This window comes from Anopheles arabiensis, chromosome 3, assembly GCF_016920715.1.
Source record: "Anopheles arabiensis isolate DONGOLA chromosome 3, AaraD3, whole genome shotgun sequence".
In the NCBI taxonomy this organism is placed as follows: Eukaryota; Metazoa; Arthropoda; class Insecta; order Diptera; family Culicidae; genus Anopheles; species Anopheles arabiensis.
Genome location: NC_053518.1, coordinates 21,955,684 through 21,978,662, shown reverse-complemented (window position 1 = coordinate 21,978,662; position 22,979 = coordinate 21,955,684). Strand labels below are relative to the sequence as shown.

At 44.8% G+C, this 22,979-nt stretch overlaps 2 protein-coding genes across 6 annotated transcripts in view; one reads left to right on the top strand and one right to left on the bottom strand.

Annotated features, from left to right (window-relative positions):
• Nucleotides 1–5,763: 5,763 nt before the first annotated feature.
• On the bottom strand, nt 5,764–7,802 carry LOC120904170 (potassium/sodium hyperpolarization-activated cyclic nucleotide-gated channel 2-like). The gene has a single exon (XM_040313979.1). The coding sequence runs from the start codon at nt 7,620–7,622 to the stop codon at nt 5,880–5,882; it is 1,743 nt and encodes a 580-aa protein (XP_040169913.1). The 5' UTR covers nt 7,623–7,802; the 3' UTR covers nt 5,764–5,879.
• An 857-nt stretch (nt 7,803–8,659) lies between these two features.
• Nucleotides 8,660–22,979, top strand: part of LOC120904758 (protein held out wings) — a 30,970-nt gene continuing 16,650 nt past the window's right edge. For 2 of the 5 annotated variants that reach the window (XM_040315059.1, XM_040315058.1), the window contains exons 1-2: nt 8,660–8,791; nt 11,023–12,541. In XM_040315059.1, the coding sequence (XP_040170993.1) occupies nt 11,462–12,541 (1,080 nt within the window). In that variant the 5' untranslated portion in view covers nt 8,660–8,791; nt 11,023–11,461. Of the gene's footprint in view, nt 8,792–11,022; nt 18,084–22,979 lie in introns of those variants that run through there. The other 3 variants (XM_040315061.1, XM_040315060.1, XM_040315057.1) reach the window with 2 other exon arrangements.

Here is a 22,979-nt window from a genome sequence, read left to right as displayed (position 1 = left end):
TCGCATGCACGACCTCTCCCCGAGCCCAAATGGAAATGGATAGGCCAACAATGGCGACGTTTAATCATGGTTGGCCGCTGGCGGATTCCATTAGGCTTCGGTGCGATCGTGGCGTTTGCCGCAACAGCTGAGATTAACCCATAAAGGTTGAGCGGTCATAAAGGCAGTATAAAGACGTAGTAAAAAAAATCGATCCAACGCCTCCAAGGAACGAGGACTGGTTTTTTTTTGTGAGATAAAAGCCTTATTTTTTCATGTTACGTTGTCAGTTTTATGTTTTTATTTATAGTCAGTTTTTATTTATAGAGAAGCTTTTGTTATCATTTCCCCTGTTCGCGGGACATATAAGTGAGACATCTGTAACATTTAAGTGTGTTTTTTATTCTTAAAAAGTCCAAAAACTATACAAACGTGACGTATAAATAAAGAAAATTGTTAAGAATTTGTAAATAATCAAGATTGACAGCTTTATACATGATTCATTGTTGTATCTTTCTAACATAAACACAACCAAGGGTTATCTGATGCGGGCACCACAGGACCGATTGAATCGCAAAGTAAGTCACCAACCAACACGCTTCGAAGGTTTTTATCGTAGGCAGAGTGTGCGAGAGTGAGCGTGAGTGTGCGGGGGCACACCGGCATACCGGAGCTGATGATTGGATTCGCGCGAACCACGGCCAACACTGGCACAGGTTGCCACCATCTGTTTGCCATTTCTCCCGGAATGGGCTGTTCCGGGGCCGGGCCGGTCGGGTTCTTTCCACCCTTCGGTTGCTCTCGCAGTGAAATGCACGATTGCTATCGTTTCCAGCCCGACCGACCGTGGCAACCATTCCCAGGAGCAAATAAACGGTCCACCAGGCTTGAAACAGCTGACTGCCCGCTGGCTGAACTTTGTGCTACCAAACGGTTGTGCGCGGGTCCACCACAACAACACATGTGGGAGGGAGATATGCAACTTCCTCTTATTTTCCGGTCCGGTCCGAGTTTTGGTCCGGCTGAAATTGCTGTTCTATCGATGTTCGATGCGCAAAATGCTCCCGCACCCATGCCGGCATCGCGTTTGATGTGCGCCGTTCGATGCGATGATGCGATCGGCTGCACAGTGCCACCCTGTGGGGGTTTGGGACGCGCGGGTACGCCAGCTAATTGCAATGCAAATGATCGCACTAGCTTTGATCAGCAAAGCACGCTAAAACCGATGTACTGGGTCGGCCGTGTGTGTGTGTGTGTGTGAATATAAAGGGGTTTATTTGTCCGCCAGGAGCCGCCAAAGTGAAGCCAAGTGTGAGGGAGCCTGCCGCGACATGTTTATTTTCAGGATGACCTTTTCGTGCGATAAGCGATTGAGGACGATTGTGGCGTGAGAGTGTCCTTTAGGTGACCATGTTCAATATTTTAAATAAAATCTAAACATTGATCTTGAGTAAAGGAAAAACCGAAAATTACAGGAATGGAACCTACAGTGGCGACTACCTAGAAAGAGACATTAATTTAGTTCAAATGATGAATTGAAATGCAATTAAATGGATCAATTGAATAGTTTGTCGAAAAATTTATCGATAATACACTCAACTACATTGTGAATCCCTCGTTTTGCGGTGAATTTCAAGAAGAAATGTTGCTAGATAATGTAATTAAACAAACGGTTTGGTTAATCCAGGGTTCCAAAAGCATCGGAAGGTTATAAGAAAGCAAACAAAAACTAATTACAGTACTATTCTGTGCAGGTTAAGAAAGAATTAATTAGTATCTGTTCATTAATAAGATTTATAGAACAGGACAGAGCAAACTGATCCTTCGCATTCAAAAAGCAGCACAACTCAAGGATAAATACATTGAAGTCTTTAGAAACACATTTAAAATTGCCACAAGTCTAGAGATAGTAACGAAAGATTACAAAACTAATAAAAGTCATTGTAGATGCTACAACAAAAGCATAAATATTATGATCTGATTATCTTCAAACAGGTGAAAGTAAATAAAAAAGCAAAAAGGCAAGATATGTTTTAATTATGAAAATAGGAAAGAGAACATTAATCAAAAGCAACAAGTTTATATCGTAAGTATATGAAGAAAGATAGTAACAAAGAAAATTAAACAAGCAAACGAACGACAACATTATACAAACTATGCTACCAAAACTAGCGTGAAGGAATTTTACAAACTATGGATTCTGATATTGGGCCCCTTCACGATTCTAGTTAGTTTTTTGCATGAAGTTTGACAGTTGGAGGCTGAAATCGTGTAAACACTCCATACAAAATCACACAAAAAACTAGCCTGCAATTTTCAGTCTAGATTATTCTAGCCTCAAAGCTAGAATTAGATTCGAGTACCTGTTCGAAAACACGGTATTGTTTACATTTACCCCAAGGTGCATTAAAGAGATCACGTGGTGGAATCTAGAACCAGTGTATGTAGCATGTTTTATATAACCAAATTTGAATACCACTTTTTGACAGGATGGGTTAAAACATTTGTCCAAACAAGCTTTCTGGAGGCTACGCGAATACTCAAAACACTCTTAAAATCTTCATTCAGAAACAGAAGCGATAAAAATCAGCCTTCCAAATTCATACACCTTGGGATAAGCCCACCTGTATATTATACCGACTTAGATAGTTGCTCGAAAACTGCTATACAATGCAAACAGCTGACGGACTGAAATTTCAGCCTACAAACTTAGAATGGAAAGGACCCCATTAGTCGACTTTTACTGATTAAAACGTGTAAAAGCAATGGAGAATTCAGTTTTATGAGAAAACAAGTGCTTGATATTTTGGAATATTTATTTACAAAATTTATTAAACGTGTTTAAAGCCTCTCGTTTAACGAAAACATACCTACACGCAATTCCTGACCACACTGACTTAATAGGTCGCATTCACATCTAATAAATTGAATCTGTTTGAAGGAATTAATTCATCTTGATCCTCATGATGAAGAGCCTGCATAAAAACGATGCACATATTTCACATGCGATCAATTATTCAATGTTGAATGCATGCAAAACTAACTAGCTGAAAAGGTTGTGAGAATCCTCCCGAAATTGGAAACCCTCCAAAACAGGCACGCGACCAGCCACCACCACCAGCTAGCCATATTGATGCGGGTAGGTCTCAATCTTCCTCAGAAAAATCGTCCTCAACCAATTGATTTCCAAACTCCCTTCATTACCGTACCTACCCGTATCATTTCACACGTGATTCTTACACCGTAATAGTAACACGACCGGGCGGAACCATTCGCACGTGACTCACGCATCCCAAGTTGGAAAGCTACAAACCGTATCCTGCCAAAGAGGGCCCAAAGCCTTACCATCGAACTCATATCCAAAAACACCATCCGGTGTCCTAGTTCCCTTCGGGAAACGTTTCGGACTAGAAGAAAATCTCCCTCGGGCTGGAAAACCACTCACAACTCCATCGGTATGCGGGCGGTTGGCAGAGCGGAAAAATGGAGAAATAGCTTCGAGAGTGAGATGTTTTTGACGGCAGTACGGCGAGTTATTTTTACGCCACTATTCTGTTTTCCCATTTGCCGTATGCGCAGTCGGCCTAAGCGACGATCCCTCCCGGTTACGCTGCCCGCGGTAATGGTTTACCCTGTGCCTTCACCCTCATTTTAGTGCTATTTTGCTGTGTCTAGACGGCGCGAACGTGGGGTGGAAAATGAAATTTCAAAACAGTACCACCATTCATACGATTTTACTGCCAGCTTTTCCCATTGCGCTGTACTAGGTGCAAAATAGGAGCTCACAGTACGGTAGGTCATACCAGCGTAACTGCTGGTAAGCGAGTAATGCTTTATCTACGTTTTGCTAATTGTGTAATGTATATTCTACTACCATGGGAAAGAAAAGGGTCCTAAAGGACTCTTTGCAACCGCGTTCACCCTCGATACACCATGTCAATTTTCTTTGCCAGCCTTTTCTCCATCAGATACCGCAGCCTAAGTGCACCGCACCAAAGGCACTCGCCATCGACTGATGAACTCCAAATGGCTCTCCTCACTTTGCGTGTGCCCTTTCTGCCACGTGCTGGGTTCAACGGTCAACGCGGAGGTCATCGCGGATCGCGGAAGCTGTCGAAACCGTCCGTGCCTCTTGGGGAATGTTTTGATGGAAAAACTATGATCTCTTGACCCCATCCATCGCCAGCCCAGAATAGATCGCCCCACCGTGCGTCCGCTATCTCAAGTGGTTTCCTCAAGACTCAAGACTTGCGTCTTGAGAGGAAGCAACATTTTATAAGTGGGCTTCCCTTCCAGCGGGAATGATCGGAAATTGTGCAAAACCAAAAGTGCGTACCCCACACACACACACGTGCACGTTCCGTTTTGCCCTTTAGTTCTGATTTCCACCCCGGTTTTGGGGTACCCCGTTATGCTTGAATACTGGTTTCGATCAATCTTGTCGGGCCTTGCGGGACCTTAGCTGCGCCACTCGATCAGGGCGGAGCAGGGTGGCAGAGAGAGGTTTCGTATTTTGATACGAAAGAAAGGTATCATCGACACAACCGATATGCATGATTCGCACGCAAACGTTGTATACCTACAGTCTCCCACCCTCGGCAATGTAAGTACGGTGTGAGCTCTTTATAAGGTCAAAGAAAGATCGAACACAGAGAGACCAAGCGAGAGAGAGAGGATTGTAGCGGGGCTCCCATTCCTCAGCTGATCTTTTACAGGTTTTCCTGAAGAAACCTGATCCTCGATCTCTCGAACCGCCTCACCGTGTGCTCATTGGGCGATGACTTTGAAAAGCCAAAGCCAACAAAAAAAAAGTCAAAACAACCCTGTTCCCTGTAGTTGGGCTGTGCCTCGATGTACTTGAACCCTACTGCGCTGTGAGACAGCACGATCGGGTAGAGAGCGGGAACAAACAGCATAAAGCCTCCGAAAACGGGGATTAACATTCTGGGCGCCGGCTTTGTGCTACAGTACGCGCCAGAAGATTCTGCCTGTCTGCCCGAAGATCGAGCATCGCAGGGGAGAGTTCAGAAACCCCCCCGAGGAAGCCAACAGTCAACCCCAAAGGAAGAAGCGACAGCACAGCGATATGCAGTCATCCTACACTTGGAGGAATGTTGTGTTTGCAGTCCCGCTGCACTCAAGCCCGTCGGTACGATCGGTCTCCCTTTTTCGTTAACCACAAACGCAGTGAAACGAGTGTTGAAAGAAATGCGGAAAAGAAAGCGTTCGTCTCACAGAGGTAGTCGTTTAGGGGGAGGTGTGAGGTAAAGTGAGCAACAGAGAGGGATTTTTTTAAAGAGGGAAAAGAAACATACAAAAAACAACGCACACACACACACCAGAAAGTGAACATCAGGTCGAAGACAAGAAGCAGAACGTCAGAATTATGTTTGACTTCTTTGCCGAGGGAAGACTCCTTCCACGACCCCTACACACCAACACACAGAGCCCACAACATAAAAGCATAAAATACGACCCGATGCGCAACATGTTTTTTCACCCTCCCGCGGGCTGCCTCTTTTGCGCCGTTCGCCTCAACTCACCCTAATGGGGGTGTTGGTCGATGACTTAAGCTATGCTGGTATGCGTGTACAGCGTTATGCGGATGGAAGGCACAGGCAACGAACGTTGAGCGGACAAGAGAGTACGCTTCTTCACACAGAGAGCCACTGAGTCAGCGTGATTTGACTTATGCTAAGGCCACAACTACACCTACAGTATACGGGGTGCAGCATCACGCAGTTGCCGAGAGAGAGAGAGAAAGAAAGATTGAGAGGAAATCTGTTCGACGTTGCGCTGGGTTGCCAGATCGATTGGCCGTAAATCCTGTTTTACAAATTTTGGTTTATAATAATCTTACAATAACATCAATTCCAAAATGACCATACCTTTGCTTTGCTTCATTGCAGGAATGCTTCGAAAAACTTCTTCCCATACATCTTGTCCTTCTTTCGCTTCATCATGGCCAACCGCTGCTCGGCCTGCTTGCGGATCCGGTTCAGCAGATAGGCGTGCGGTTTAACAACGTTCTGGAAGTCCTCGTGCGACAGTCGATAGATTTCACACGCCTCCAGCGCAACCACATTCGCCGTACGCTGCTGGTTGCGCCTGATCAGTGATATCTCCCCGAAGTACGCCCCATCGGTCAGATGGCCTAGCTCCTTCCCGTTCATTGCGTACACGGCCACCGTACCGGCCGCCAGGAAGTACATCGAATCACCGTAACTCCCCGCCGCAATGATCACATCGTCCCGCAGGTAAACCTCCATCTGCAGACAATTCACAATATCCGTCAGTATGAAGTAGGGCAGATTTTTGAACAGATCCACACTCGCCACCAGATGGCGGCACGTCTCCATCCGGATGCTGCTTCGAAGGTTGCTGGGAAACAGGCCCATTATCATCTCCTCGTCGAAGTAGCGCGTCCGGAACCGGGTGGCGAAGTTGTTGCGCAGCTTCCGCTCCAACGTGGCGCTCAGCCGCTTGTTGTACACGAACGCTTTCAGGTTGGCCATAAACTTGTCGTACTGGTCGGTGGCCATCTCGGGCGAGTCGAAAAACCGGCACAGCACAACGGGCACGTAGTTGAACCACAGCCAGCCGAGAAACATTACCAGCCACATGATCCAGTGGTACACGTAGTGCTCTTCAATGTCCTTCTTCTCGCTCGAAGCCAACCCGACCCGTAGCGTTATCATCATGCTGCGCAGATAGCGATAGGCGGTGGAGGTGTCGAGGTCCGTCAGGCGCACCCGTACGAACGGATTGGCCACCCTTTCTAGCGCAGCGGATACATTGGGCTGTGGGAGATGCATCGCAGCTAGCAGTTCCTCCTCATCGGAAGTACGGGCGGAAGAATCGACTTTCAGCAGCACCGGTATAATGTACCCAAGGCAGGTGGTCCAGTGCAGCACGTACAGCGTGTTCATGATGACCTCCACGATGCGCATTTTGCTCTGGGAAATGTCTAGCGATCGTGGAATGACGCTAAAGTACCGATTGCTATCCCGAAACCGGGCAATATTGCACAGATACAGGAACGACACAAACACAAGCGATGCTTCCGCACCCGCCTCAACGATCAGCTCGTCGAACACTTCCAGCAGCAGTATGTAGGGGAAAAACAGCAACAGATCGTACATCAGCCGGAAGGGACGCAAACGGTTGAAGAAGATTTTCCTCGGATTTAGGACGATTTCGTTCGTTTCCAGCACCACAAATCCTGTGCAGAATGTAAGCGCAAACTCCACTACCAGGATCACACAGAGCGAAAGATCAATGTACTCCACCAGGTGTCGCGTTGGGCGCGTTTCGAATGCTAAAAAGCTGAACGCAAACGGTAGCAGCATCAGGTGCAGGTTCATCACGATGAAAACGACCACGTCGCTGTACAGACGGAGCAGGCTGAAGGGATGTATGATGAAGGCGGGAAAGCATTGCTGAAGCCGCTCGTTCTCCTTGATGATCTGGTAGGAACTTTTGAGGTGCTTCTCCGTGGACGGATGCTGATCGGAGGCAAGTCGTAGCTTTTGCAGCGCTCGAAGGACTTTGACGTGCCGCGGAAGGGCCCGATTTTCCGCCTGCGAAATGCGCGTCTGTTCGATCGTGCAAATGTGCCGGTTTTCTTTCAGCTTGTACCGCATTTTCCTAGTAGCTTTGTTAGTTTGATGTGTTTTGGTAAATTATTTTCAACATTCTAGACACTGGAGTAGGATTCGAACCACAGCAAGTCTTTACACTTAAATTCAACCAACTCACAACTCGCAAAAGGGAAACGACACGAGTTATGTAAACTTCAATCACAGCATACTAAGCTATCGCTAACAAAACAAAACATTTTCCAAAAACGACTCGATACTTTTCGCGCAAACTGGCAACACTGCACGGCAGAACATTCTTGCGCTCCTGCCAGTTGCTCCAGAATAATCTCTCTTTTGCCCATGCTCCATCGGAATGTTAGCACTGCAGCGGTGCGGAGCGGAGCGGCTGTGAAATTTTACCACGAAAAACAAAGAGAAAGATGTGAGGGAAAGAGATAAGAGAGCCTTTGCTCGCGCGAGCTGCGCGAAGCGTTGAGTGGGTGTGATTGATGTTGTACGACCGTGCGCGCGCGTGTGTGAGTGACAAGGAGGTAAGCCATAAGTGGAGCGAAAGAGAGATGGAAGAGCGCACATACGTGTACTGCTTTCTCTGTTTAGCTAACGTAGTGAAAGTAATTCGCGGGCCGTTTGCTATGTGTGCGTGTGTCTGCGAGCGATCGAGAAGGCGATCTGCGAGAGTAATCGCCAGGAATGAGGCCACGGCGAGCGTAAACCGCGTACTCTGCGCTATGGGCGAATGTTTGTGAGGACAAAAAGAAAACAAATGTGGTTTTTAAGACCTTTTTGCATAAAAATCATCAGTCAAATAAATGTAAACACGGACATTAAATTATGCACCACATAATCTCAAAAAAGTGTCCTTATCTGAGTCACAATTTAACAACATCTCTTGGTATTGTCCGATATCGACCATTCTTCTCCCACTGTGCGCTACTCCGCCACGGCTCCGTACGCTCTCGCGCGAGAGTGTGTGAAAGCGAGATGGCGCACTCTGCCGTTCAACCTTACCACGCGCGCGCGCCTGTGTGTGGGATAAGCGCGAGTGGGAAGCGCCCTCGACTGAACGGGCAGGCGTAAACCTTTAACGCACACTCACCCTGTGTTTATTTCAAACTGAACCATACGCTGAGTCGGTTGTGTGTGCGCTTGTTCGGCGGTCGCTTACTCCCGTGAAGTGTCACTTGGCCAAGAGAGAAGTTAAAAGCGGAAAGGTAATTCAGTAGTGAAGTTCTGTGAAGAAAAGGAGAAGTTTAACATCGTGCGTGCCGTTGCAATTGCTCGGACTCGTTTCGCGTTTTTGTAGTGTGTTGTTTTTTTTTCTACATGACAAAAGAAGCGAACGATCGAGAGAAAAGCACTTGCGGTGGTGTGGTGTATGTGTGGCTGTGTGTAGCGTCAGCAAATGCGCGTAGAGCGATGATGGCCTGTGTATTATTTCCTGTGGGAAGAAAACTAGGAAAAATCAAGCGCTTTAGTGTGCGTGTGTGCGTAGAGTGAGAACAGTAGGTTGGCGGCGACCGATACATTTGACGTGTGTTGCCCTGGTTGACACACTTTTCTGATGGTGTTGATCATCATCATCATCATCATCGTGTGTGTGCTGCGTCGTCTCTCGCCCAAAAGGGAAAAGAAGGCGCTTACAGGCAAAAGCGAGCAGCGCGCAAGTGTGCGGTGGATCGTCATCAACATCATCATCATCAGCGGGGAGCGACTGTGTTAAGCGGCGCAGTGTAGTGGTGGTGGTGTGTCTTTTTCACTTCCTTTTTTTTGTATTGTATCGCGCACTCCGTGTGTCCGAGCGCAACAGGCATAACGAAAAATACAAATAAAAAGTCGTGGAACGCCCGCGTGTATGAGCGAATAGCGAGGGAGGGCAAATAACTTAGCAGCAGTAGCAGTAAGACAGAGAAAGGAGTGAGAGAAAGAGAGAGGGAGATACCAGCTTGTGTGCTGAAATGTTATTATTGCTGGCAGAGCGCTTTCATGATATTGTTTCCTGTTTTGGGGATGGTATTGTGGTGCACTGTTTTTTTGTGAAAAATTGTTTTCTGTATCTTTCCTTTCTGGGATTCGAAGTACTTGCTGTTTAGTGTATCTTCAATATTGGGAAGCGAACGATGACTTTTCTGGTTCCGTGAAACACTTTGGGGTGACAAAAGTCTATCTGTTGCCTTGGTGATATGGCTGGCTGTGTTCGCCTCCGTCGGGGACGGTTTTTTTGTGCTGCATACTTCACACATAATCCTATGCTCCATTCATATTTTTATTTTTTATTTTTGGTTCGTGAACGCGTGAACACGTTCCGTACGCGGGGCGAACGAGAATCTGAGGGAAAACCCAAAACAGATAAGAAGTAGTGAAAAGTGTTGACGAGGAAATTCTCAGACGCGTTGTGTATGCGCGGCCTCAGTGTGCGTGTGTGTTTGTTAGTCACGACGTGGATACGCTACTTAACGATGCGCGGCGTGTTGCTGTGTGCGTTAGGAGGGGCTGGAACTGTTGTTTGCGCATATTTCTTTTGCTCATGCGTCGATCAGCAGCAGCAACACACAACAGCCGTGGCGGAAATGCCGCCGGTAAAGGGTGCTGCGTTCCCTCGAGCATGATGGACGGAAATTCTCTGTGTTTTTTTTTTGAGTTTGCTTCCATGAAAAAGAGCTTCCTTAAGCATTTTATAATGTTCTTTGAGGAGCATGTTGATAACACACTGAGGCAAAAAGTGTAAAAGTATTTTCTATGTTCGCTCCGCTGCTGACTCATATCCGAATCGTCAGCAAATAAGCAAATAAGTTGCAATCATACTATAATACACCCAACAATAACACCGGAAAGCTTTGACAAAGTGGGAAATAGCTTGTTTTTCTGTTGAATCATCATTTTTAGTTTCATAGAGTGTTTCATACTATTTTTAACAAAACAAAGAATACAATAGAAACATTTCCAGCAAGGAAACAGTGAAATATACACACCACTATTCCCTCCACACATATTCACACTGCCCATAGTGTGCTGCTCCAAATTGAGATCGATTATGACAACACAGACTCTCTGGTGGGCAAATCGAAAGTGGCACAAAACACAAAAATGACGATTCTCCCTTCTCAACACACTCTGAGACTGCTGGAGAGAAAGTAAATAAATAGTTGCGATAGCGAGATATTTAAAAATAAAACAGGAACCGAACGATCGAACACGCAATTGCTGTCCATCCGCCACCACCACCATCCGCCACGAGTGTTTGTGTGATCGTCGACCGATTGTGAATAATTCAAAAAACAATCGATCAGTTTAAAGTGCGTTCATAAAACATGCGTATGCATGCATTCAAAAAAAAAAATGTTAAAAACTTAAAACTGCGTTAAAAAGTGTTTAAAAAGTTCGTTAAAAGATAGTACGTTCAAAAATGTGTTTCGTTAAATAAATATCCCTTTCTTTCTCCCAGTTTTTCAAGGTACAAATACACACACGCAAGAAGAAAAGTGCACAAGTGTGTGAACGTGTGTGAGTGTTGTTAAATAAACGCCTAATAGATAGAAAAGTGCCTTAGAAAAGTGTATTCGGAATAAAAGCACGTGCGCGCGCCCTATTGGTTTGCATGTAAACAATGCCGATAAACCGTTGTTGTTAATACGATTAAAAGACCGACAGTAGTGTGTGTGTGTGAGTGCGCGCCAGTTGTGAATGTGATTAAAGAAAGTCGGTGAAAGATAGTACAAGTGATACGAGAACCCCCCGGGACAAGACGCTTGTGCCCGCCAACCAACCTCCCCCGGTCTATTGGTTTGTGTTTGGGTGGTTTTGTGGAGAGTCGCCTAGTTCATCTCGCCCAAGAGGCACACACACGCCCACGGACTCACAGTCCCGTGACAACAAGTCGTCGAATGAATCAATTGCACCACAACCATCACATCATGAGCACGTACGGTGGCACGGTGGAAAACAGCGGCACCAACCAGCAGCAACAGCAGCAGCAGCAGCAGCAGCAACAACAACCAAACCAGCAACAGTCGACGCAAAGCATCGCCGACTATCTGGCCCAGCTGCTGAAGGACCGCAAACAGTTGGCCGCCTTCCCGAACGTGTTTCTGCACATCGAGCGGCTGCTCGACGAGGAAATCTCGAAGGTGCGCGCCTCCCTGTTCCACATCAACGGCGTGACGAAGGAGCCGCTCCAGCTGCCCGACCCGGAAGGGGAATCGGTCACGCTCAACGAGAAGGTGTACGTCCCGGTGAAGGAGTATCCCGACTTTAACTTCGTCGGCCGCATCCTGGGGCCGCGCGGCATGACCGCCAAGCAGCTTGAGCAGGAGACGGGCTGCAAGATCATGGTGCGAGGGAAGGGCTCGATGCGGGACAAGAAGAAGGAGGACGCGAACCGGGGCAAACCGAACTGGGAGCACCTGTCGGACGATCTGCACGTGCTGATCACGGTGGAGGACACGGAAAACCGGGCGACGATCAAGCTGAAGCGCGCGCTCGACGAGGTGAAGAAGCTGCTCGTCCCGCACGCCGAGGGCGAGGACGAGCTGAAGAAGCGCCAGCTGATGGAGCTGGCCATCATCAACGGCACGTACCGCGACTCGACCACCAAGGTCGCGCCCGCCGACAACACGTTCAGCTTCGACCCGCAACAGTACACGGACGACCGGTGGAAGATGGCGGCGGCGGCGTCGGCCGCCGACCAGCGCATGCTGACACAGGCGTCGCTCGCCGCCGCGGCCAATCTGGCCGCCGCCAACCAGATGGCGGGCCGGACCGCCCCGAACCCGCTCGGTGCGCCGATCATCCTGTCGCCCCGCATCTCCGTCCCGACGACGGCCGCGAGCCTGATACCGGGGTCGGGTCCGCCGCCCACGATCGACCACACGACCGGGCTGATCTACGCCTCCCCCTACACGGATTACAGCTACGCGCTGGCGGCGGCCGGCAATCCGCTGCTCACGGAGTACGCCGATCACAGCGTAGGTGCAATCAAAAATCCACGAAGGCAATATGCGTCTCGCGATCATCCTTACTAAAACCCCCAACCACCACCACCAACAACAACACCACCACCACCACCACAACCAACAACAAACTTTTCTCCCCCCTTTTTATATTACCTCTTCTCACACACCCCTACTCCACGTTAATATAAAAAAGCATCGCTAAAAACAACTAGAGCAAACAGAGAAAAAAAAAACAAAAACAAACAATTCGAATAAGTTGTGCTGTGTGTGTGCGTGTGTGTGTGTGTATGTGTGCGCAAACACTTGGAAGGCCACAAAAATGCAACTTTTTTTGCCAAACAAACAAAAATTATCGCAAAGCGCCCAAAAAAAACGAACGCCTTTAAGCCAACACAACGTGTGAAGCAAACACAGCGCAAATCTTTTACTATCACACACACCTACTCACCCCTTTGGCAATCGTTAGAGAGAGATTTATATATACACCCACACTCACTCACACACAACCCTTATAAAACCCGGGCGGTGGGGCAATAATTTATCTAATGACCATTTATCTATAAAGCTACCTATTTTTTTACTATTAATTTCATGCTCACACCCACTTTCACCCTTTAAACGTTGTTGGAAAAACAACAGCAAAACATGCGCGCATACTTTTATATATGTTTTTTATATAATTTGTTGCTCCTATATCTTCTACACCCTTCTTCGTTACTTCGAATATTAATAATATTCATACAATTATTAATAATAATTAATAATAACATCGTCTAGATCATGTATGCATCAATAATATCTATATAAAATAATCGCATTAATTGCAAAACAAACAAAATAACGCCAAGGAATGATAAAGATCTGCTACGGAATGAGGTAAAAACAAAAGGAAACAATAGCAATCGTGTAGCTGCTCCTAAAACAAAACAAACAAACAGAAAAAAAAACATTATTGTGTTTGATTAACGCCCAACAAAAATGCGCTGAATATGTGTAATCTTCTATTAGTAGCATTCATCACCGACAACAACCACTTCCTTATATTCATCTTTTCGATCTGTTTGTTTATTCATTGTTTAATCTCATCTTTAAAGACTAGCAACACTCTGTTGCTAGTTGAGCGTAAAGGTTAAACAACAGATACAAGTAATAGTGCGATACATTTAAATCTCTTCCTTTCTTTGTACTGTAACGCTTCCTTTTTGAACTTGAGGAATATATCTCATTTTCTCTTATCTGTTAATATCATCCCTCATCCCTCAACACATTTCTGTAACGCAAAATATTACAAAAACCTTGTACAACAACACAGATCTGAGCGCGACAAACGTGCAAATTAATCCACTCACGTGTGAAATGATAATGTGTGTGAAGAAAAGGGGACATTATAATACGATCGTATAATAATTATTAAACATTGTAAAACGTATTGTGTTAGCTAGCTAGCAGGTAGCACCCAGAGGATTATGTTTAGCTGTTTATGGAAGGATGGCGGGAATGTGCGAAATGTGAACACACACCACCACGCTGCGGCTCTTGTTTTGTTGCATCATTGTGCGCAAATAACGATAACCTTAATACTAGTTTTTAATTATAATAATAATACTGTTAACGAACATTAAGTGTGCACTAAGCTAAACCTAAAAAGAGGAGGGGTGAACTGTGAAATGTGGACATCGGATTGCAAGGATTAATTGCTCTAGCACTCTACACTACTACTACTACTACTACTACTACACCCAACTCTCAATACACTACTACCAAACACCGAACTTCTTAACCATTTTGACCGACCACTACTTCTAACAACTCCTACCATTTACTCCGTTTTACTTACTGTTCCTATTTGTTCCTTATATTTCCCCCTATTTGGAGAGAGAAGAAGAAAAGAAAACCTCCCAAGCAGTACGTAAAATAACGCTATAAAATTGCAAATTACGATGCATTATGGTCACAACACCAGCTAACAACGAACCCGTAACAACAAGCAATCCTTTTGACAACATGAAACGTTATGTACTAAAAAAGGATCGACCATCTGTACTAAAAACATGAGCAATGGCTTATCACACTCATTCTACAGCACTTAACACACACTAAGGAAAGCCAAGTCGAACGTTTTCGTTCGTGGTAGCACCTCGAATACACTCCTCACGTTGAAGGCATCATGTCGTGTATGGGAAAACTGTTTTTGTAACTTTTTTGTGACACAAAACAAAATCCGTGTCGTGCGCCGCATCACCCCCTGCTCACTAAAATGCTAAAATCCCTTCAATCTGTACCATTCATCTGATTAACTTCTGGCAAAGCGCAATCTCTCTCCTACTCTCTGTGCCTATCTCTCTCTCTTAAATTATGCTTTCTTTAATTTGTTACATAGCTTTTTTTTACCACACACTGATAACGACCGATTAACCGAACCGATAATATGTTGAATCTAATACACCTGGTAATTGAATATTTCTTCCTTTGTTACTGTTCGTTAACATGCACACACAGAGGAGATCCTTCACTCGTGAAGTGAAGTGAACTAGTCGTTACGTTGTAATGGAATATTTTAACCCTTTAAAAATAATCAATCGTGAGCCTTCTGTTATGCGGCTCCCCACCGTACGCTTTATGAACGGCATTTTTGTTGCGGTCTAGTGTAATGTTATGTTGTTACTTTCTTTCAGTTACGTTTCCAACGTGTGTTGTAAGCTGTACAACTTGTGTTTTTTATACTTTTTTTTTTGTTTAATTCTGTCTCTACTCCAAATGTGCCAAAGTATTAAAAATCGATCGTTCAAGAAATGAGAGAGCAAGAGACAGAGAGTGCGAGAAGATGGTTAAAGGGAGGAAAAAGACGGGACATACTTCTTCGGGCAAGAAAAAGGCAGTTCAAATCGGCTGTTTAAAAATCAAAACCTTTTTAGTCTTCCGGATAAACTCGCACACAAAACCAGACCCCAGATCACCGTCGGAACTCTCTCCAACCGATCCGATCCGATCTTCCGGCTCTCAGATCAGTCTCTGCTTCCGGTCGTGGGACGTTTTGTTTCTAATCCCACGGATGTATGTGTTTCTTTTGATGCATCGAGGAAGTGTGTAGGGAAAGGGAAAATGGAAGGAAAAAGAGAACATATAATACTCATCAATGTTGTGTTGTGTTGTGTGCAGCAAAGGGACCATCTTTTGGGGTTTTCCTTCATACATCAAAGTGTCCTGTACAGCAGAGAAGATCATCAGAGAGGGAAGAGGGAATGTGCTCTGTAACCGGGGAGATTAATCGGATGAATGGTTCAATTGATGATACACAGCGTACACCCAGCAACAAGTATATGCAAACAAAGGGCGGTGCCAGCTTCTTGCTCGATTAGGAGAGGAAATTAACACACGAGCGTGGCGATGCGTACAACGTGCAGAAGTATGACCGAAAAAGAAAAGAATCTGTGGTGCAAAACAAACGACTGCATTGGAATTTGCATTGCATGTCGTCTTTCCGTTTTTTAAATAGTGCTCGAGAACTATCTGCAATTCATACATGTGTAAAGTTACATCAACCCTCCAATACACAAACACAACACCGCACCACACACTCGAAAAGATCTGCCTGAAAGCAACTCATTCAGCTACAAGAGATCGAATGCATTTTGAGAACGCATAATTTGTGGTGCCATCGCAACGACCGTGTGCGCAGCAGTGTGTGTTTCGTAAAGCAATACAAAATAGTGTAGCAAAAATGGCTTGCGGCGGAAATCAGGCACAACCGAATGCATAAGAGAATCATTTATATTTTATTAAACAAAAAAAAGTGCTTCCCCTGTTAAATCGAAAGTCGATTTTGCAATTTTTACTTTGCGCTGAGAAAAGAGAGGGATTTACAGGAAGGAACATACAAGGAAACCAAGTTTCCGGACAAAATCAAACGCTTCCCAGTCCCGTTTAGTATCTTTTTTTCTCTCATGAGAGATTTTTATTGCGCAAAAAAGTTTATCGCACACAAAATAATTATAACTTTGTGCGATATTTACCAATAAAAACACACACACTACTACCCTTCAATATAATATATATGCCTTTTGTGCAGTTGTGTACACTGGCACGATTTTACCCAAGGTGGCAATATCTATATACCTTTATGGAAGGGAATATTACTTCAATATTATATAAATTAATCTATTATTAGTTTGTATTGTGTGCCGAGTGTGTGTGTTTTTTGCTATTTTAAAACAATTTAAAGTAATCTCATTTGAAGAATCGTCAGTGTGACTTGAGGAAGGTTCGAACAAGAGAAGTTCAGAATGTATTGTAAAGCGGAGAAAATAGAAAATCATATAGAATGATTTTTTTTTATATATCGTGAAATCTCTTTTACACAACCCTCCGTGTCGTAGCTAAGCTTATAGTTGTTTTTTTATTATTATTACTTATAATACTAATTTTAACCGTAGCCCTTAACACACCAACACTTACTCTACTCTGTTCTACACAATGTGCATTGTATGTGCCTTTTGCCTGACTATCGTGTATTGATCGTTTCTTGTATGGAATGACCAAAACTAAACAGTAAAGCAAAATAGTTAGTAGCAAGCCCTAATTGCGGTATCTTAGCAGATATAACAATGAAATGTAAAATCAAAATGAAATTAAAAACATAAAACAATAACGAAACAATATTAACTAACTAGATATGTAAGAACAGAAACACACAGAGAAATGCAATTAATTATGAAACATACTGGAACTGGTTGGATTTTACATCGAGGCAAGAAAAATGCAAAACACAAACAACCTATAAACCACTAAAACAAAAGTATATAATTCTTACAGCATATTGTAGTGGAATGTTAAAACCAATTAGAATGTGGTATAAAAAGGGCAATGAAAAGCAATCAGAATAACTCCATGTTACTGCAATATTAGCAACGAATGACAAAACTCACCGTTAACAAACGATAATCAAGTCCGATGTGTAACAAGTAATGTGCCCGAGTGAATATGGCTGCAACTCCAATTGGACATTCATTTACATTCTCTAAGAAATTATACAAATTAGGCAATAACTACTACCGTATCTTGTGGATGATGGACAATTGAAAAATAACCTTGCTAAACACACACACACACAAAACAAACGAATTAAATATGTTAACAAAATCTCACTGACCACGCAACTTATAAACAAAAAATATAACACCAATCTATCTGTTGCAATAGCGATAATGGTATGGACATGGACGAGGAGGATGTTCTACTGGAACCTTATGTGAAATATGTGCCTTCTAACCGGTCGGTGGTGTGTATGAACATGGATATTAATTAATATTCGCTTCTAATAACCTATGTGCAAAAACAGCAGGTGCAGCAGCAGCGGCAGCAGTGGCAATGAAAATGCAGAATAATATGCTAGAGTTTTATAACCACTACTATATTTCTTCTTCTCTCTACCCTCTTTTCTCACTCACACTCATTCTGCTCTGGTATAACACATACAACAAGGATGTAAGGTGTGCGTGTTGTAAAGCCGACAGCAAGAAATAATGAAACATTTTAATAAAGCTTAATAATTGCACTTCTCTAATCTACTTCTACTTTTAATATTATTTAGCTACTTCTTACTAGCAACTACCAGCTGCTACTCTATTCACCATTACTACTACTACTACTACTACCGCTACTACCATCCGTTTAATAATAATAATAATAATAATAATAATAATAATAAAGCAATTGCTGGCAAACTTTAACTGGACTAGTTTTTATTAGCTGTATATGTATGTATTACCAACCTTTCTCTCTCACCACCCAACACCACCCTCCTAAACGAAACATAATCCACATTCGCTCTCTCATATTAGATATATGATTGTGCCATAACATGTGTATCCTAACACCCTTTTTGCGAGATAACAATTACTCCTACCACATCACGCTCTTTTCCCTCATGTCCCAATGTCTAAAGAGCTCTTTATTCCCTCGAAACCAAAGCAGCAGGATCAAGAAAGGTCGCAAAAGATCGTTCAATTTTAGCTCAATTTTAGCTCATTTTAGCTCAATTTAGCTCAATTGGAGTGTTAACAATTTTAGCTAATTTTTACTGAAACAAGTAGAAGACGATCATCTTCCTGCTGCTTTGAATTCCAGTCCCCTATAGTTCCCAATCAATCCTCTGATCCTTTCCTTTAAAACCTTTACCTTCCTTCTCCAAAGTTTAACCATCAGTTTGCTGAAAGAAATGTAACCACATGTGGGTTTGAGAACAACTAAGCAAAAAGACTAAGCAGCTATATCTTTCGCTACTACTCACACTCTACTACTGGTTGTGAATGGAAAGGGTGGATGAAAAGGACAATGCTGCGAAGGTTGTGGATGCGGTAATATGCAACAAATCGAAAGTTAACGAAGAAACATCAATTAACCATCGAACGAAAACATCAGTTTCGTAGTCTAAAAAGGCAACTACTACTCCTCTCGCAACTACCTCTTGCTGCTGCTCTCTCTAATCTCTGCCACATCGAAAACTAAATGGAAAACCGGCTAGCTTCATTATTACTACCACTACTACCACTTAATACACTACTTACTACCATGGTATTGGATGGAATGGTCGGGATATGTTTTTTTTTTTTTTTAAATTTAATATTTTGCTAACCATAATGCTCTACTACATATGGATGGGTTTGCCGTAAAAGTGAAGCGAATTGAAATTAGTTTTTGGCTGATCAACTGTGACTGCAATTCTTTGTTTAAATCATCTCTCAAAACCACACACCAACCCATGGCTGTTTGTATAATACTCTCTCTAGATAAGAATGATAAGCAAGAAGAGGAGCAAAAGAAGAGCATTTAATGTGCTTATCACACTGGCGACGCAACACGAACTGTGCAAGATATCTTAATTAGCATGAAGGAGGGGAGTTTTTCGAGACCGAAGACCATATCTTTTGGGGTGTCGTCTTTGGATAAGAGCATCTCTACCGTCCCAAATAAGGTGATGTTCTTCTGCATATGGTTTTATCAGTTTAATTGGGCGTGTGGTTGGTAGTAGACACACCCTGTCTGCAGTGTCATAGTTTCTTATTATCTTGAATGGCCTTGTACGACGGCAGAAAGGCAAGAAGTTGTAAAAATGATGGTACGCTTCTAAGCGAAAACGGACCGAAACCCGCGTTGAAAGATCACAGTTGCTAAGCTTAGACACATTGTAGCTTCTCTCACTCTGTAGATCGTCTTGCGCTTGCGGCAAAGGAGAAGAGCGATCGTTCGGAGTAGTAGTTACAGTTGGCTCCTCTCGGAACGAAAATCGATAGCAGCGCGCGCTGAGTGTGGTGACCACAAATTCCCGATAGTTGTGTGTTGTGTTTGGAAATGCCTCCCTGTGTCCGGTTGCTTTCCGAAGAATTTGTTCACGTAAAACAATCTCTTCCTTTGGGGCACGTTCGGCGAGACGATTCTATTGAATGCTCATCGGAAATGTGTCTCTCTCTAAAGAGTGCCCTGTGTCTTCGATTCGGCAAATTTTTCAAACGTATCGTATCGAATTGCCAATCGAATTTGTATACCCGTCTTCGTAAAATCTATTTCATGATCGTGTTCGATTGTTCTTGACGTGGTGTAGGGCGTGTGCACAACGGGGCCGCCGCGTGGACATACATCTAAAATAGCTCGTGGAACCGCGAAACCGACTAACTCTGCCGGTGGTGGCGGTTGCGCTAAATTATTTATAGCCCGTGACACACACACGTAGAGACACACCACATCGTGAAAGAGAGCAATCTCCTCCACGCCCGACACTGCTGTGGCCGGTTTGAAGCGCAGAGCTTCCCTACAAACGCGCCCTACGACGCGAACCACACCGCTGCGCGCGCTGTCTTGCGCGCGCGTCCGTTGCGCTGATCTGCACGCGAACCTTTGCACAGCATTTCGAACACAAAAAAAGAATAATAAAAAAGGTCATTGTACACACACATACCGTTTGTCTGTTGCGTGTCTCGGCGCCGCCGCGGATGCATCGCAGCGACTGTCCGTCCGCGCGTGTGTTTGTCCTCCCCAAGTTGACCATAACGGGACGCTGAGAGGGAAAGAGAGAGTTTGTCCCTGTGAAACCTCTTCTTTTTGTGTGTGCCATTTGGAAGTGGCATCCGTTTTTGGGAAGACCAAACTAGTGGGGTGCTGCTGCCTCCCTTTATTGGCCCATGCGTGCCTGTACGTCATCACATGTCGGTAGAGGCAGGAAATTCACCCAAGGAGGAATTTCGGGGAGTTAAAGAATCATGCGAGCGCGTCTAACTCCCCCAAAAAAAAGCACTGATTTAAAAACGCAAAATGTGTGTTGCGTTCGGCAGACATTTTCCACCGCCTTTGCGCCTTTATTGCTCCCCCTGGAGGTTAATGAAGCAATAGCGAATGTTCCGAACATTGCCCCCCGAGGCACGACGGCGTACACAACAACACCGTGTGTTACGATGATCTGCTGCAGGAAAATCCAATTTAAACGCTTTTTTTTGTCCACGCATATTGGTCCTCATGGTCGTCGGCATTTAGGCACGTGGTGTCTAAGAGGCCGCTTAAATAGACCCACAGCACGACTTCTTCCCCCCCTGAACATTTCATTTCCATCAGCGCCTCAGAGGCAAGAAAATGAGATTTTTGTTGTTGAAAGTGATGAGAGCGTGTTTTTTTTTTGTGCGACCGGAAAGATTGCTTATTGGCGCACAGTTGATTAAAGAGGGCGCACGACGATGACTGCGCTCACTCGCGCCCAGACGTCGATGTTTACGTGCCCTTTTGGTAGCCGGTGAGGTACCCGTGCCCGAAGGGCTGATAATAGAGGTGGTACACCCTTTACACAACATTACACTGGGTTGTGCGAAAACGTAAACGAGCTCTCCACTACTGCACCCGATGCGTGCAAAGAAGCGATGTAGCAGACAGGGGAGAGGTTACAATCGATTTAATTAAGCACCAGAAGAAAGGCACCATCACCAACACAACACACAGCAGCATCTCAGCTCTTTCACATCATAGCAGAGTGTAGTGTCCGATCGAGTTCGATCGCGGGTATAAAAGACCTGTTAAGGCGGCGCAACTGTCATCATCATTTCTCTTGGGGGGTGTAATAGTTGAAGCAGCGCTCTGCCTGCTGCTGCTGCTGCTACTGCACCCTGACAGAGGAAGATCACTGCACAGTCCTTGACCTAGCGCGCGGTGTGTGGTGATGTGCTGCTGCTTCGCATACGACGCACTGTGAGAGATCTGATTAATGATCGCTCTGTGTGCGCTTTGCAGTCACCATTTCTCTGCAGGCGAACGACAGGCCGGCGACATCGTAATGATGCAAATATACAAAAAGGGAAAACAGATTACTAACAGGGTGAGGCAGAGCCGCGTATAGAGATGAGGTGAATATGTGGCTTGCAAATGCGAAGACAGTACACCACACATCGGAGCGGCGGCACATGTGTCTATAGAAAAATAGCGCAATCAAAGGGAAGGATTGTTGTTTAATCATCATCGTCGCTGGTTGTTGCTTCTAGTTGCATTAATAAGAACAACTGTGTTCACATACAGAGAGTGCCAGCTCCTCTCTAAGGAATGCCACTCACGTGTCGTATGTCCACTCTGGCAAGTAGAAGTAGTTGAAGGCGAAAACCCCTTCAATAGGAGGACGGTTCGCTGTTTTTGTCGCTTTTCAAACTCTCAAATGACTACACCGGCAACAAGAGCTATATCCAAACATTTTGTTCTTTGGAGAGGGCTTGTGTAAACAGAACACATTCCTCGAAAGCCCCCCCCCCCCCCTGTACGACTCAGAATCTCCGGCTTGTCTCGCATAGTTCAGAGGTGACACACACATCGTTTTCGAGATAACGCGTCCCTGCAGACTCTGGCAGCACAGAGGAGGATGGTGATAGAGAGGACCCAAGATCGATAAGCATCATCAACTTCGATCATCGCGCTCTCTAGCACCAGTTTTCGAAGTTGGTTCAGTCCAGCTCAACATAACACAAACTATAAGGAAAGGAAAAACAAGATCCCTTGTGCGTGTGTGTTATGTCCAAGATTGTCCGTTTTTGCGAATATCTCGCCTTCGCTCGCTCTCTTCACACGATAACCTTGACGAGTTTTTGCTGTATGTCACACCGGCTCTACAGCCAAAGGTGTAGGGGGACCTACGCCACCGTATCGGTCCGTGTCCCAAAACACAGCGCCGCTGCTGCACGCAGTTGAACCAACATTCTGAGCTGATGCTGGGTGATGAGGAGGAGGCAGTACCACCACCAACAACAACACACACACCGGGTCGAAAAACCGGTCTGTTGAACTAATCAAGCCGTTCGATTCCGGCGACAAACCCTTTCCAAAGCGAAGTGTCTCGGTTGCTGCCGGTCATGTTGTTTTCTCGTTTTATGTGCGTTCTCTCCCCAACTCCAACGTTTCTACTGGTTGGGCTTTAAGAATATGATGA